Source organism: Panthera pardus, unplaced genomic scaffold (genome assembly GCF_024362965.1).
Source record: "Panthera pardus isolate Hobbes unplaced genomic scaffold, ASM2436296v1 HiC_scaffold_3, whole genome shotgun sequence".
Taxonomy (NCBI): domain Eukaryota; kingdom Metazoa; phylum Chordata; class Mammalia; order Carnivora; family Felidae; genus Panthera; species Panthera pardus.
In genome coordinates, this window is record NW_026526876.1 from 55,620,433 (window position 1) to 55,636,200 (window position 15,768).

General features: G+C 58.8%; 1 protein-coding gene across 4 annotated transcripts in view; it reads right to left on the reverse strand.

The window, feature by feature from the left end:
• DOC2B (double C2 domain beta) overlaps positions 1–11,221 on the reverse strand; it is a 30,114-nt gene extending 18,893 nt beyond the window's left edge. The window contains exons 1-3 of one of the 4 annotated variants that reach the window (XM_019429633.2): positions 10,266–11,221; positions 2,029–2,108; positions 1,419–1,445 (exon numbers count right to left, since the gene is read on the reverse strand). In XM_019429633.2, coding sequence (XP_019285178.1) covers positions 1,419–1,445; positions 2,029–2,108; positions 10,266–10,638 — 480 coding nt within the window. In that variant the 5' untranslated portion in view covers positions 10,639–11,221. The remainder of the gene's footprint in view (positions 1–1,418; positions 1,446–2,028; positions 2,109–10,265) is intronic. The other 3 variants (XM_019429635.2, XM_019429634.2, XM_019429636.2) reach the window with 3 other exon arrangements.
• Positions 11,222–15,768: the final 4,547 nt, after the last annotated feature.

Sequence of the window (15,768 nt, forward strand, 5' to 3'; positions counted from 1 at the left end):
GGGCCTCGGGGCACGGGGTCGGCAGGCATCCCTCCTGCCCAGGCCTCCTGGCTGGGTCCCCTCACCACCCTCTTTGCAGAGACCCCTGAGCCCACGCCCTCAGAACTGGGAGGATGGCTCAGCGCCAGAGCAATCGCCCCTCCCCCTACACGTCCTGGCCCAGGGCAGGCGTCACGGGCAGTCTTCGTCAGACCAGCTTTTCTCTCCTCCAGATCATGGAGGCCAGGTGACTCACCCTTCTCTGAATGAGGGCCTCATTATCCTGCTTTGGTGAGGCCCTTCCTTCTTCCGGATGCCTCTTCTCCTGCTCCCTGAACCCACGGCTTCCCTCACTGACCCTCTGCCCACGTGACCCTCTATCTGCTCATCTATAGGCTTCCCTCTTTCCCACGGGAAAACGTTCTGGGTCCTGGAGACCAGGTTCGGTTTTGCTCCAGATTTGCCACCGCTCCCTGCCCGCCTGAATCCAAGGAGGCCACACGTCCTGGCTGGCCCTGGAGGGTCCTTCCACAAGATGGCATCCCTCGCTAACTTTGAGCCTTCAGTCAAGTGTGCACAGCCAGGGAACCAATGGAACCATAAGCGGACAGGGTCTTAGCAGACCTCATGACTGCTCTGGTTTCTGGAAATTGTATTTTTTTTCTTCCGCGGTGGCACCTGGGCATGGAGGGAGGCAGCCGTGGCCTGTGTGGGGCTGAGCTCGCAACCCCGTGGCATCACAGATGAACGGCCGTTCACGACCAGGCCCACCTCCAAGGAGGATGGAGGCTCTCACCCCCACCCCCCCGGTTTGGGTTGGAGAGCTGGGGAGGAGGGGGGCTGAGATTAGAGGTCAGGGCTTCCAATCACCCCTCTCCCCCCTGGTAGAGAAGGCAGGGCACACGGCACAGGAGGGGCTGGTGTCTGGGAGGGAGAAGAGACTAGGTGGCTCTGACCAGAGTGGCCTGGCAGCAGGTGCCTGCTCCCAGTTCCCAAGCCCGGACCACCTCTACAAAGCTGGGTGGAAGGAGAGGGAAAGGGACCTGCCCGGGCCCTGCAGCTGGCACCCCACGTTGGCGTGGCTGCGGATCACCAGGTTCTCAGCTCCTTTCCTAAGGGCAGGTCTGGAGCCCCTGCATCTCAGCCCGGGCAGCTCCCGAGGGGGGTCGGGGCCAGGATGGCACATGCCGGCTTCTAGGTGTCCAATCAGGGCCCCGGGCCCAAAGTGGACACTACTCCCCCTGCATGGCAGTCTAAGGGTGCTGGCTCAGGCCAGGTGACAGCTGAGACAGGCAGCCTGTCCCTCGGGGTGGGCAGAGCCACGGGTGAAGGTGCTGAGGGGCAGAGGAGCTCCCGGGCTGGGACTGAGGGAGGGGTCTGGGCCCAGGCCCCTCCACGGTTCTACTGGGAGTCCCACTAGGCTGTACTACCACCCTTACCTTGCGGGAGAACATCAACTTTGGCACCTTCCTCCCAGAGGAATCGATGCGGGGGGTGGAGGGAACAGCATGGCTAAGAAGAGAGCTGATGCCTGCCAGCCGGAGGCGGGAGACGCCCCCAGCCCCAACCCAGAGACCGGAGAGCAAGGCTGGGCGCTGAGCCCATGGGAGATGAATCCCCTGCCTGGAGCAGGGCATGGGTGCCCACCCACTCTCGGGCTGCCCAGGTGTTGGGAACTTCAGGGGCCACAGGCAACCAATTCAAACCCTCTCGGTCTAGCAGGACATACCTGTCATCTCTCCGCTTCCCCTGCTTCCCTCCACAGCCCCTCCCCAGCTCCGCCCCCAACCTGTGCCTTCCTTCTCTCATTCGCTTTCTGCTTCCTTGTTCTACTCCTTCCCTGAGTGCCTGGCCCGGCAAGGCCTTCTGGGGCAGCGGAGAGGATTTAGGCCAGAATTCCCTCCCTGCCCTGCACCCACGATGCAGGTGCCACAGGGCCCAGTCAGGAAACAGTGGGGAGGATGGGCCTCTGGATCTCAGCCGCCCCCGCCCCCCAACTCCAGCCAGGGCCCCAGACCCCGGGGACCGCGGGAGCCGGCGGGGGCCTACCTTGGCCTTGCTGATGGTGCAGTGCAGGGCGTTGTTCTCCTGGTCGTAGAGCAGGCTGAAGTCCAGCGTGCCCAGGGCAGCTGCGGACAGGGGGCTCGGGTCACGCACTGGCCACACAGTGGCGGAGCATCATCCACCCCTGGGTGGTGGGACCAGGTGCCCACAGTGACTGCCATCGACCAAGAACCTACTGCATCCAATCTCTCCACCCAGCCTCTTAGCCCCATCAGCCCTAGGAAGCGAGCAATGTCCTCCTCACATTCCAGAGGACAGAGGAGCCGAGGTTCAGTGAGGCTACGTCAGCCCCGGTCACCACGAGTAGCGGCCCAGGAGTCAAACCCAGGTGGCAGGCCCCACAGCCCAGACCCCCGTGCTGTGGTGCTGGGCCTGGGGCTGGTCCGGCGTTGGGCCCAGTGTGCCCAGGGTACAGGGCACTCAGCTAAAGGTTCCTGTCCTCCTGCCGTCCTCGTGCAACTGCCAGTCTTGGCTCTGTGCGTCAGTTTCTCTCACCCGTGAAGGGTCACGAGGACTGTGGGAGAAGTCAGAGGAGACACGGCTTTGAGAGGCTGTGGGTCCTGGCCAGGCTGACTGGCTGACCCCCCCCCACTCCCCAGCAACACCTGGGGCCGCAGCTCCCCCCTCTCTCTGGTCCGCTGGGGGGCCCTGCGAAGGAGTAAGGAGCCACCTAGGTCCTCGCGCTGCTGAGCTGCAAGCCTTTTAAAGGCAGCAGGCAACTCTCTAGGGCTGGGCAGAGCATTTGGCAATAATTGGGTGCAGCTGCAACCCTGGGGGACAATCACACACAGCAGCTGTGGCCTCCCGTGTTGACGTGGCTCCTGGCACGAAAGCGGGGGTTGTGGGTGAGCAGCAGGCCTCCAGGGGTGAGTCTCTGGACAGTAAGATGCAAATTCACAGGATGTCTTTAGAAACCCAGACACGGGCCGGTCAACTGGCACGCCATTCATTCATTCATTCATTCATTCATTCATTCATTCTTTACCAAACAGTATTACGATAAGCTGGTTTCTAGGGATGAGGGTATCAATAAGGCGGTGCTCCTGCCCCAAGGAAAGCGGAGCTTAATAGGAGAAACAGATGGAAAGAATCTACCCTAACAGAGTCTGGTGAGCGAGGAGCAATAGGGGTCTAAGGATGTGAACTGGGGCCACCAGGGAAGGCTCCCTGGAGGAGGTGATGCTTCACCTGAGCCATATAAGATGATTAGGGGTTGGCTGTACACAGTGGCGCTGGGGGAAAGGCATTCCAACCACAGGCCGACCGGGGTCCGGGGGGCTGAGTGGGTGGAGTGAGGCTAGGGGGAGGGCGGGGCTCTGTTCTTCCGGCCAGCGGCACCCAACACGGTTCTAGATCGAACTATGGCCCACTGGCCTAGTCCAGCCAGGCTCATCTCTTCACATCTTGTCCACGGCTCCTTTGGCACTATGGTGGCAGAGTGGAGTGGATCCACAGGGACCGTATGCCTGCAGACCCCTGGGCTCGTGCAGGGGCCGGGGCATGGCTAAGTTTGGCTTGGCAGAGAAACGGGCAACTTAAGGGCCATGCGTGTGCAGCTGCCCTTCATTTTGAGGTGATGGCACTGAGTCGCATTAGTCTTGCCCCCTAGCTCCTAACACAGGGCAAGGCACCCAGCCCAGTCTCTGTCCTTGCCTGGGAGGGGCGCACGTGGGGTAGGAGACCCACCCTCTGACGCTGGACCTCGGGTTCAAGTCCTGGCTGTACTGTGCTTCTTTGCGGTGTGACTTTAGATAGCTTTTCTTGCCTCTCTGTGCCTCAGTTTCCTCATGTGCAAAATGGAGACACAACAGAGCCCACCTCACAGCATTGTGCCTTAACGCAGCCCCTGGGGGACCGGAAATGCTCAGTATGTAATTATAGAAAGAGCAGATCTATTTTGGCGATCTTTCTAGATAACTGTACTTGCCCCTCCGAGACGCCTTCTGGAATGAACTCGTTCCAAACTGGATCACTCCCCTCCCGGCCTTTGTGGACAGGATATACAAATGGCCACAGATACCGTTTTCTTCGTTTTTCTGCCTCCTCCTTGGCCATCAGCCTGAAACTCCTCTTAGAATACTTGCCTCTGGTGCACACACAGCTCTCCCTCCTTTTCAATAGTCCCCTGTCTGTTCCACGAAACCAGGGGAGAATCTATACTAGAATTGTGTCCAAACTATGAGTCAACAGGGCTTGAGTGGCGCCTAAGGCGCTTTCGTCAGTAGAGTCCGTGTGCTTCAGCGCTAACTGTATCTGGCTGCGGCCTGGATCCTGGCTCCCATCTGTGCAGCTGGGCGGGTGGGGGTGCTGTGAGCGAGGTTCGTATCACCACGCCTGTAACAGCGCACACAGCCACGGGCCCCGGATTCTCCAGGTCCCTGCTTTTAGAATATTCTCCAACGCTGTTGGCTCTACGTGACAGGAAATCAGTCTGCTGTTCGGTTCAGGCCTCCCCAGGTCCAGTCTCCCGCCAGACATGAGCTTCCAGAGAGGAGGGACCATTGCCTCAGCCATGCCGGTGACACCGGCAGGGAGCAGATGTTCAATCCACATGGCCGGTCCGTTCCAACCAACTTGCTCTCCAGCTGTTCAAGGGAGCGGGGATTGGGTGTGATGCCCACGTGTTAAAATGCACACCCCACGATCTCTGCCCGTTGCCCACTCTCAGAGAAGGACAGCCAGCCAGACGGTGGGGCTACCTGCTCCCCACTGGGGAACTTAGGTCCAGAAGAGAAGAGCCCCTTTCACCGGCTCTCCAGACATCCCTGTTTAGGGACAGCTGACGCTGCCCGGGGAAACCAGCACCTGTTATCAATGCCCAGGAAGGAACAGCGCACCCAGTGCGGTCCCCCCTCCCCCACGGCTGCAGGATTGATGAATTTTTTTGAACTCCAACGGAAGCTTTGTAAGAAATAATAGTTTTTAGGGGCGCCTGGGTGGCTCAGTCGGTTAAACGTCCGACTCTTGATTTCGGCTCAGGTCGTGGTCTCAGGGTTTGTGGGATTGAGCCCCGAGTCAAGCCTGCTTGGGTTCTCTCTCCCTCTCTCTCTGCTGCTCCCCTGCTCACATGCACTCTTTTTCTCTCTCTCTCACAATAAATAAATGTTTTTTTTTTAAAAAGAATAGTTTGTAAATAGAAGCGTGGTCACCATTGGTAGAAACTTGCTGGTGGTGGAGATCTCTTGGGCAGGGATCTTATCGTCCAAAGTCTTCATTTCCCATTCAGGGAAATGAGGCTCAGAGAGGGGAGGTGACCTGGTCAGGGTTGCACAGCAGAATTGGAAGCAGAATCCAGGCCTCTTCACTTCCATCCTGATAGTTCCTTTCTTAAAACCTAGTGGTGGGGCGCCTGGGTGGCTCAGTCGGTTAAGCGTCTGACCTCGGCTCAGGTCATGATCTCACGGTCCATGAGTTCGAGCCCCGCGTCGGACTCTGTGCTGACAGCTCAGAGCCTGGAGCCTGTTTCAGATTCTGTGTCTCCCTCTCTCTATGCCTCTCCCCCATTCATGCTCTCTCTGTCTCAAAAATAAAATAAACGTTAAAAAAAAAAATTAAAGCCTAATGGTTTCCCCCAATTTTTCTGTCTGCCACTTTGCGTGGCTGAAACCTTAGGAGGACGCAACAGAGAAACAGAGAGAGAAAAGCCAAGTCGCTCTCGGGGACGAGGGAGGGCTGGGCTGCCGTCCAGGAGCCGACTCACGGTGCAGGTGAGGAGGGCCCTAAGGGCAGGTGAAGGTGCTCGTCTGTGTGAGCCGCTGGGTCCTGCCCTCCACCCACTCAAATCACGTGTCCTGGCTAAAGTTTACATCCTTGGAAAAATAATGAGGGTTGGTCACTAATGGGCCCTTGAGAGTTGTCACCCGCCTGTCGATAATTATAGAGCTTTAATGGGGCTAATTCAGAGAAAATCAGGCTCAAGCCCCTGTCAGTTCCTCTAAGGCCAAACATCCCTTTGCTCTGCTGATGGAGACTGACAGCATCATTTTGACCTTGGTTTGCACCTGGACTTTCCTCACCCGTACACCCTTGGGGATAGGAAATCTGCCCTGGTTGTTCTTTTTTTTTTTTCTTTTTGAAGAAAAATGTCAGCCTCTCAAATAGTTTTAAAAAACTATGGCAAGGGGCACCTGGGTGGCTCAGTCAGTTGAGCGTCTGACTTTGGCTCAGGTCATGACTTCACGGTTTGTGGGTTAGAGCCCCATGTCAGGCTCTGTGCTGACAGCTCAGAGCCTGGAGCCTACTTTGGATCTGTCTCCTCTCTCTCTCTGCCCCTCCCCTGCGTGCACTCTGTCTCTCAAAAATAAATAAATTAAAAAAAAAAAAAACTATTGCAAGAACCACAGAAAAATGGTCAAGCCCGAGTTGAAAGCATTTCCTAGTTGGGAAAACTGAGGCACTGAGCCAAGAACTTCAGGAAGTAGAAAGAAGAATGAGCCATAGTCTCTGTTTCCCAGCAGCTCTGGGGCAGAGGATTAGAACTTTAGGACCTTTATAAGTCTAATCATTCTCCTGCTTTAAATTATTCAAAGGTTCACCACTGCCTCCTGGACTCAGTTTAACCTCCTTGGTGTAGCACTGAAGGCCCTCTGTGATATGACCACCTTGTCCTGAGCCACTTGACAGGCACCTGTGCCGGGCTGTGTTTCCTACCCCTCTCTACCTGTGCACACGGCACTCCCTCTGCCAGGAGCATCTCTCTTTTCTCCTTCCACTCTGCCAGCCTGCTTCTTCCCTTCTCCCAGCCTCAGAGCAGAGCCTTCTCTGTGGGTAAACTCTGTGCATGCTAGCGTTTCTCGTTCGGGTTCCTGCCTCCCTGTTGTCACTGCGGGGCTACTTGTGCATCTCGGTTTCCGTGAAATCCCTCATGTCAGAGATTGTGTCTCGGGCATTCGTGAATCTCAGCACAGTGCCGGCCGTACAGTTGGTCTTGTAACGTTGAATCCATAGAAATATGGTGCGAGCAGGACATGACTGGGCTCAAAGGAAGGGGAGTCACAGCCAGCAGGGACCAGGAAACGCTGCCAGCTGAGGGCCTTCGGGACAGCGATTCCTCCACTGCATCCTCGCTCCAGGCCTCCAGGGGCATCGCTCCTGACCCAGACCAGGGCGAATCATGCAGGGGCAGGTGTGAGCACGGGCATGTGATGCAATTCTGGCCAATGAGACAGAAGGACAGGTCTCCTGGGGACTCTGGGAGAGCTGTCCTCACCCTCGAACCGAGATATGGGCAAGGAAACTCGCCCTTGTCAAATTTAGGATCTTCTTGTTACATGTGACACCTGGACCTGAAGTGGCCGCCTTGCACCGGGAGGGAGGTCAGCCTACGAAGAGAAGAGCATGGCCGAGTGGAAAGGGGGGCAGAACCATCACCTCCAAGGTTGCTGATGGGACACTGTGTAAACCTACCTGCGGGTCCCACGATCTCAACTGTCCTCACTGTTTAAGGCACTTTGAGTTTGCTGTTACTTGCAACCTGGACATTCTAGTCTTTATAGTTTTGAAGAAGGGCCTGGGTCTCCCAGGTGGAGAGTGGGTGGGAGGGCGTCGGCAGGGGAGAAGCACATGCAGAGGGCGGGGCCCGGGGCCCTTCTCCAGGGCAGCAGGCAGCCCAGCCCAGCTTGGCCAGGCCACACCTCGGACCCGTGGGAGGAAGGGAGATTGTAACTCCAACGTGCACTGCGTTTTCTCCCCACCATCGCCCCCTATTAGATCAGTTTGGAACATGTGAATTTTGTGCTTGTGCCTGGAGGTGCCTTAATAAAGGATGGGCTTTAAAGAGAAGAGGGGGAAAGGCTGAATAAATACACAGCACTTCATTCTCAGCCTTGGACAACAGAGCAACCGCCCTAATTTCTTTTTGTTAGAACAGAGATAATCCAATAATTAGGGCAGCAAATAGCATAACCCTGGCTAAAGCCCTAATGAACCATCTGGCTTGAATCACTTAGGCTTATTCTAGGGATCTGGCTGGTAGGGCTGAGAGAGGGCCTCGGCCTGGGGTATCTGCTGAAGAGCGATTCCACCCCCAGCCTGGTCCCACCACAGGAAGGAGCCGAGTTTTCTGTGTTCCCATGCCTAGGATGTTTGCTCGGCCACTGACGGGATCCAAGTCTGGGGTGGGCTGCTCCTGGAAGGGGACAAGGGGGCCCAAGCTGGCTGTGGCTCAGCCATATGCCCTCCTCCTTAGCTCTTTTCAACAGACTGCCTGGTGTCATGGGTGTGGCCAGCCCACAGTTCAGGCTGGCAAGGCTGTGTTCAGGATGGCCTCGCATTGCCCACCTCAACTGAGTCTGTCCCCTGCTGGGACACGTGAGCTCCCTGGTTCCCATGACCCCGTCCTGTTTCCCTTTGCCCCACTCTCTGCTGCTGGGACAGTGCTCAGTGACAGGCTGCTGAGTTGATGGACTGGAGATGAGGCAGCTGGCCTGAGTTTGGGACTTTTGGGCCACCTTGCCTGGGGGCTTAGGGAGAGCCCAAAAAAATGACAAGATTTCTCACCTCATAATAGTCTGTCATCCAGAGGGCCCTTGGTGGCACCAGGAGGGTTCCCTGAAGTTCATGGGGAAGCCCTGCCCTGCCAGCTCACTCCCTTGGCACAGCAGGAAAGATGTTGGAAGGGCAACAGGTTCCCTAACCCTTCTTCTGGAGGTGGCTTTGGATTCATGGCATCCAAAGGGGTGACTTGGGTCCCAGTTAGGTCCTTCCCAGATGCATGGCAAGTAAGGGGTTGCGATTTGCCCAGGGTGCCAGGAGCTGAGGGTGGGGAAGATCCAGGGCACAGCCCTGAGGACAATCAACTCCCACGACCCAATTTCCCCAAGCTGGCAGGGAAGGGGAGGGGGAGAGGACTGCTTCCCACGTCCATGCCCCACAGCAAGGCCTCAATACACCAGGTTCCGACCAGAGTGCTGCGGTCCAGGCCCACTGAAAGTACCTAGCACTTTCCTCCCCTTGGAGGATGGAGGTGGGGCCTCCTCCAGCTCTCTCCTCCAGGGCCTCCCTAGGTAGGACAATGAGCGGTGGGCCACCTCCCCCAGTGGTGCTGACGACCTCCACATTCAGCTTCCAGAGGCACATTTTATGCTTGGGGAAACTCCAGGCCGCCGGCCCTAGGCCCTTGTGAGCGCCCAAACCAGGCGCAGCCACCTTCGCGGGCGCAGCACGCGGTTGTTGGGGGGACTCAGCTGAGCGGGCCTTGGCGAAGCCTGCGAGCGACCCCTGCGTGGAAAGGTCCACATCCCTGGCAGGGCTGGTGTGGCAGGTCTCACAGTGACGCGACTGGGGCTACAGCTCGGCTGGGGACCCTAGCGAGCAGCGCTGCCCCCCAGCCCCACCCCGGTCTCGTGCCAACCCCTTCCGAACCAGGCGGCGACCTCTTCCACCTCGGTTTCCCCTAAGGTCCCGGGTCGGGCGCGGCAGGCACCGTCAGAGACGGGAAAGGCGAGGAGCTCCCCCCGGCCGGGCCTCGGCCCGGGGACCCCCGCGCTTGCCCACTCCCTGGGGCTCGAGGCTCAGCCCCGGGAGGAGGAGGCGCGTGCTGGGTGACCCTTCCTGGTGGTGGAAAGCGGGCGTAACAGGTGGGCGAAGGTCGGCGGCCCGGGAGAGCTCCGCGGCAGGGTCCACGGACACAGGAGGAAGAACCGCCAAGGTTTTTCCAAAGGACAAGCGGCCCCGCGGTCCTTTGGTGCTCGGCCCGGGCGCCAGCGAAGCCGCCGCGCTCTGCGGGCCGCCGGGCCCACTCGGGAGGCCGGCCCGGCCCCGGGCCCCTCCACCTCCCGCCCCAGCCCGGCCCCTCGGCTGCGGGGCCGGCCCCGCAACGGGTTCCCAAGCGGGGAGGACCGCGCGGCAGGCAGCAACTGGTGTCTCCCCGGGGCGCAGCTCCGCCCTTCCCCGGAACAAAAGCCGCCGCCCGCGCCGGAGCTCCCCGCCAGCGGGCCGAGAGGGGGCGCGGCGCGGGCTCCGAGAACCGGGCCCCGGAAATGGGACACCCCCAGGGGGCGCCCCCAAACTTCCCACCTCTCCAGTGCGGGTCAGGGAGGGGTTCGGGGCTGCCTCTGTAGGGCGCGCGGAGAGCGCACGGAGCGGGCGAGGGGCCGCCACCGGCGGGGGTGGATGCCGGCGAAAGGGGAGACCGCAGGGGGCCGGGGCACCCGCGAGGTCGGGGAGCGAGCGAGAGGCCGGGCCGGGGGAGGGGGCGGGAAGTCGGCGAGTTGGAAACTTACTGCAGTCGTCGGATTCGTAGCCGTCGGCGTCCGGCTCGTCCTCGGGCGGCTTGGCGGGCGGCCGAGCCGGGCTGGGGCCGGGGCTAGGGCCCGGGCTGGCGCCGTAGGCTCCGAAGAGCTGGTCGACATCCTCGTCGTCGTCGCGGGCGCCGTCGGAGGGGCTGCGGCGGCCCGCGCTGGCCGCGGCGGGGCGCGCGGGGGCGTCCGGGGGCGCAGCGGCGCGGGGCCCGGCGTCCGGGGGCAGGCCCCGCGGGAAGCGGGGGAAGTAGTCGGAGATCTGCTTGATGGGCCGGATGGGGCCGGGGCACACGTCGATGGCCATATGCTCCTGGATGCTGATGGTCGCCTTCTCCCCGCGCCGCCGGAGGGTCATGCAGGCAGCGCGGCCCCGCCCGGGCGCGGCCCGGCCCGGCCCGGCGCGGCCCCGGCCCGGGGGGTGGGGGGCGGCTCAGCAGGCCCGGCGGGGCGCGGCGAGGGCTGCGGGCATCGCCGGCGGCGCCCCCCGGACGGCCCTGACGCGGCTGCTGCCTGCTCGGCGGCGGCCGGCGAGTGAGTGCCAGGGGCCGGCAGGCGGGGGGCGGGCCCAGCCCGCGTCACCCGGCAGCAACCAAGCAGTGTGAGTGTGCGGGCTGCGCGGGCGGGCGCGGAGCGGAGCGAGCGAACGGCGCCGCACTCACTCGCACTGGCACCGGCGCGCGCACACCCGCGGGCCCCGGGCGCCTTCCACTCGCGCACACGGGCAGGACCGCCGGGAGGCTGAGCAGGGAGCCGCAGGACGCACACTCGCACGTTCCCGCTTGTCCCAGCCCTTGTGGGGTTCCGTTCCCTCCCACAGGACACACGCGGGGGTGCCAAGTCACTCTAAGCACACAGAAGCGTGTGCAGACGCTTGGCAGAAGCGTCCGCTGGCTCACACCTGCAGGACACATCCGCAAACGTTATGTACCCACACAGAGTTGGTTGCGGGTGCCGTTCACCCCCCGATACACACCTGCCTAACAGGACACACACAGACACACCCAGAGAAGTGATCACGGGACTCGGGGCATCCCCCTCCACCCCCATCTAGCAGGACACACAGCCACGCTCCTAGGAATGTGTGTGAGCAACGTGTGTTGCTCACACGCTGGTAGGGCACGTACATCCTCAGTGGCCCAAGGTCATTGCTGTTCACAATTCCTCTCGGGTCACATACAAGCACACACTCTCCGTAACCCGGAGTCAGTCCCTCACTTGGTTAGTGAATAGTTTGAGGAACTCGCCCCGCTCTCCCCATGGGGATAGGATGGGTGAGAACCTTGACCACAGACTGGTCCCGAGGGGGGAGGGCAGACATGGCCTGGGCAGAAGACACCTGCCCCGTGATGATGGATGAGGCAGAAGTGGGGAGGCAGGGCGTGGCCTGCCCACCTGCTCAAGCCTCCCACATGGTCAGATAACCAAACAAATCTCGGCAGCCCAGCCCAGAACTTTCCGGGAACAGAGCTCTGTTGGGAATGGCTGCTGCTTATACAGGTGTGTCTCCAGAGAGCCCTGGGCCTGGGCAGAATCCTGTTTACTGCCTGGCTTCTGACATATCAGAAATGCTTATCTTCTTGACTGGGTCCCCTCCATGAGTCTGAATGAGGAGAGCCCCAAGCCTGTGTCCCTCCCTCCACCATAACCCACTGAAAGAGGTGGGGGGAACAGAGAGAAGAGAGAGGAGGCTCTTTCTCATCACATCCAGCTGCTACATCCTGATGGATCATCTGAACTTTTTGAACCTCAGTTTCCTCATCTGGGAAATGGGGCTAATTCCAACCTCACAGCATTATGGGGAGGCCCCTTCCAGCATAGAACATGACAGATCAGAGGTGCTCGACAGGGTTGGCTTTCTCTTCTCCCTTCCCTTGAGAGACAAGACTCACTGGTGAGAAATGATGGAGAACCATACGCTGTTTTGTGGTAAGTTCTGCACTGGGTGGTGATAGTCGGCATGACTATATCAAGACCGTTTCCAGCTGCCATCGCTTTGATCCCTTACATTACCCCATGGTGTAGACAGGGCATACTGTTACCATGTTCAGGCGAAGAGATTAAAGCTCAGGCACAATGACTTACCCACAGTGACTGCTGGCTTGTAGCAGAGCTGGGAGTAGAACCCAGGTGTTCTGACTTTTTTGAAGCTTCCACGCACCCCCTCCTCTGCGTCTTCCTCTCCACCCCTGTGAAGCTTGAGGGGTCCGAGCAGAGCTGGAAACACAGGTAAAACCTCGTTTCCCAGAGTTACGGGGGCGGGGGCGGGGAGAGGTGGCCAAGCCTCAGTGGTTACAATAGGAATGAACCAGCCTGGGGGCTCCCTAAGGACGATCTGGGAACCCGGTAGGAGAAAAAAATCAACCTTCCAAGAATCAGAGGCCAAGGGAAGGCCAGGAAAGCCTGGAAGCCTAACACAGTGGGTTTCTCATTTCTGGGAATGCTTAAGGGGATTAGTTCTTAAATAGGCACAGAGTGACTTCTATGCCAGAGGTAGCTGCATCATAAAGTGATTATGTAATGATACGGGTATTAAAGTACAGACACTGAGCCATCATTTCATAAGTCCTTCACTTGAGGAGCAAGAGAGTATTGTCCCCTGTTTACATCCGGGGAAACTGAGGCTTCAGGAAGTCAAGGGTCTGGGAATGAGAGTGGATATCCTGACCCCTGACCCTGTGCCCTTTTGACATCAAAGGTATACCCCTGTGTTCACTGGGAGTGGGGACAGAAGGGGGCTGACCTCTCCCTCTGGCCTCTTGACCTTCTGTGGGTGTGGCTTTTTGGAGGATCAGCTCACAGCTTTTGGCCCTGCAGGTGCTGGCTCTTGGAGAGTCTGGGAAGAAGTGGGGTGGAAAGCCCAGCCTCCAAAGCACTGAGTTGGGGAACCCCGGGATGCCCGCTGGAGAAAGGGGAGGAGTGTGTGGGACCAGCCTCTGGCAGGTGGCAGAGTGGAGAGCCACTCCACGGTCTGAGTTCATCCAGCTATGAGCCCCACCGAGAAGGGGCAGGGTCCCCCTGGAGGGACAGAATTGGTGTTATCCGGGCAGGTGACCATTTTTCTACAAAGAGTATGGGCTGGGGAGTCAGGCAAATTTGGACTCAAAAGCCAGTGTCTCCTGGCCCCTAACTGTGTCTGACTTTGGTCAAGTTGCTTAACTTAGGCCCCTCAGTGGTGGAGTGGGGGAGGCCACGAACAAGTGTGTGAGAAATGCTGATGGGGATGGATGGCACGCAACAGGCACTCAGTCCGCCGTAATTCTTTTGCCCCTGCCTTCCTGGTGCAAACCATCTCCATATGCCCTGTGCCTGCCTCAGTTTCTCTGCCAGTGAAGTGCAGTTGGCCGCCCTCTTCCTGTCTGCTGCCGGACCAGGTGAGGCTATGGGGGGAAGTGCAGGCAGAGGCGAATGTACTTGCTGGCTGGCATGAATGGGGATCTTGAGGTGGCTGGACATGTCCAGGCCCCATCAATCATGTTGCCTTCCATGGTGGCAGCTGGACCGGCCCTTAGCAAAGTTAAGTGGGACCGTCTGCCCTTGGTCACAGCTCTCAGGAATCCTGGGCCCACGCTTCCTCTCCACCTGCTTCTCCCAACAGGCTTCTGAGCACCCCCTCTCCCCCCAAAGGCCCCTGTGCGATGAAGTAGAAGCGGGTTCCTCGAAGGATGGCCCAGCCATCTGTACCGGCAGGATGCATCTTAATAACGCAGATTCCAGGCCCCTATCTCACACCCCCTGACTCAGATACGCATGTACGTGAAGACTCAGGCTGCATCTTAACCAGCGCCCCTGGATTATTTTTATTCACAGTTATTTTTGTGGGAATCGCTGGGTGAGAAGGTGCTAAGGTTTAATACAGTGATTCTCAACCTGGTTTGCTACCTCCACGCTGTTCACTGTGCAACACCCAGGCGGGGGTGGGTGTTGGAATTTCTAGAGTGCTTTGGCAAAGTCCCACACACACCACTTTGGGCACTGGGGCTTCTTTCCTGGCTGAGAATGACCAGTTAAAGCCTTTCCTTCCAGCAGGCGATGGGCATTTTAGAGGAAATGACTCGGCACTCGGCCACATGTCCTTGGTTGGCATCTCTGGCTGGTATCCACGTGCCCTGGAAGGAAGGGCCCTCCCTGGCCTGGCCTAACGTGTACCCCCAATTGCCACTCTCCTCTGATTACTGGAAGAGGAGAAGGTTGTGCTAAAAGAACCTTCTCTATATTCATAGGAATTTTTTACCCAGAGGAGGGGCTGATGGAGGACTTCTAAGCACAGTGGCTGGTTGATGGAGAGGCCTTCCAGGGGCTCCTGAGAATCCACTGTTTACCAAGTATCTATTGAGCACCCACTCTGTGACAGGCCCCGTGCTACGTGCTGCAGGGCGCCTGGTGATGAATGAAGCCCCCCTTTTCTTTAGATTCCAGGGATGGAGGGCAGATCGGGAAGGGACGTGGGAGCCATCCACTCTGGCCCATCGCTGCCTCCTCCTTGCCCCACACAGTGGCCTCGGCTCAGGAAGCCTGGTAGAAGTCCGAGGAAACGAGTCACCGGAAGTGTTAGCGGTTGTAGCCTGTGGCTGCCGAGGGGCGAACTTGACGTGATAATTTATTATGCCCATTCTCATAAACACATGACACTGGTCACAGTACATTTACTAGGACTAGGTCTACCGTGAGGAAAAGCTGACACCTGGTGACGTTGTTTTGCAGACGTCAAACGCTCCTGGAGCTGTCGTGACGGGCTAAGTGGCTCAGAGACGGTCATCGTCTTCCCCTTCTGGGACACCTGTGCAGTGGTGTGCGGACCACAGATCTGTGAGCCCCTCCCCCGCCCGCTTCGCGTCCCATGTGAGCAAACAGGCTGGTGGAAATGGAGGGCCTGGTCCAAGGTCACAAGGGGCCGGGCCAGGACTCACACTCACACGTTCCCTCCCGGCAGGGTGTGGCCTGTGCTGCCGGACGGATGGCAACCAGACCTAGTGAGAGCTCACCTGCCAGGAGGGGCTTAGTCTGGGATCATGCTGCCTGTGGGAGGAGATCAGATGCCAGCAAAGGATAACGCTGAATCCTCAGGGGTTGCTCCGGAAATGACCTGCGGGAGGAAAAGGGGTATAGCCTGAAGACAAGGCAGTGCCCTCACCACCCTGCCCCCAGAGGCCTGGGGGTCGCTGGAGCCCAGGGTCTTGTCTGAATGTCTTTAGGACGGGGGGTGGGGTGGGGTGGTGGCTATCTCAGCATTATAGTGGGTTAGAATGGGCAGGAGCCCTAACTGGCAATTTTGAAACCCAGGTCAACAGCCACAAATGTTCCCTCAAACAGCTTTATATTAATGATGCGATCCAAAAGGTATTAACAGTGCAAATGGTGGCTTCCAATTTTAACTCATTCTACTTTTAAAATGTATGAAATATTTCAGTTGTACGAAAAAGGCCTGGAGGATAATGTAAAGACTGCCCGAACTACCAGCCAGCTTACAAGCGAAACATTACAGGCT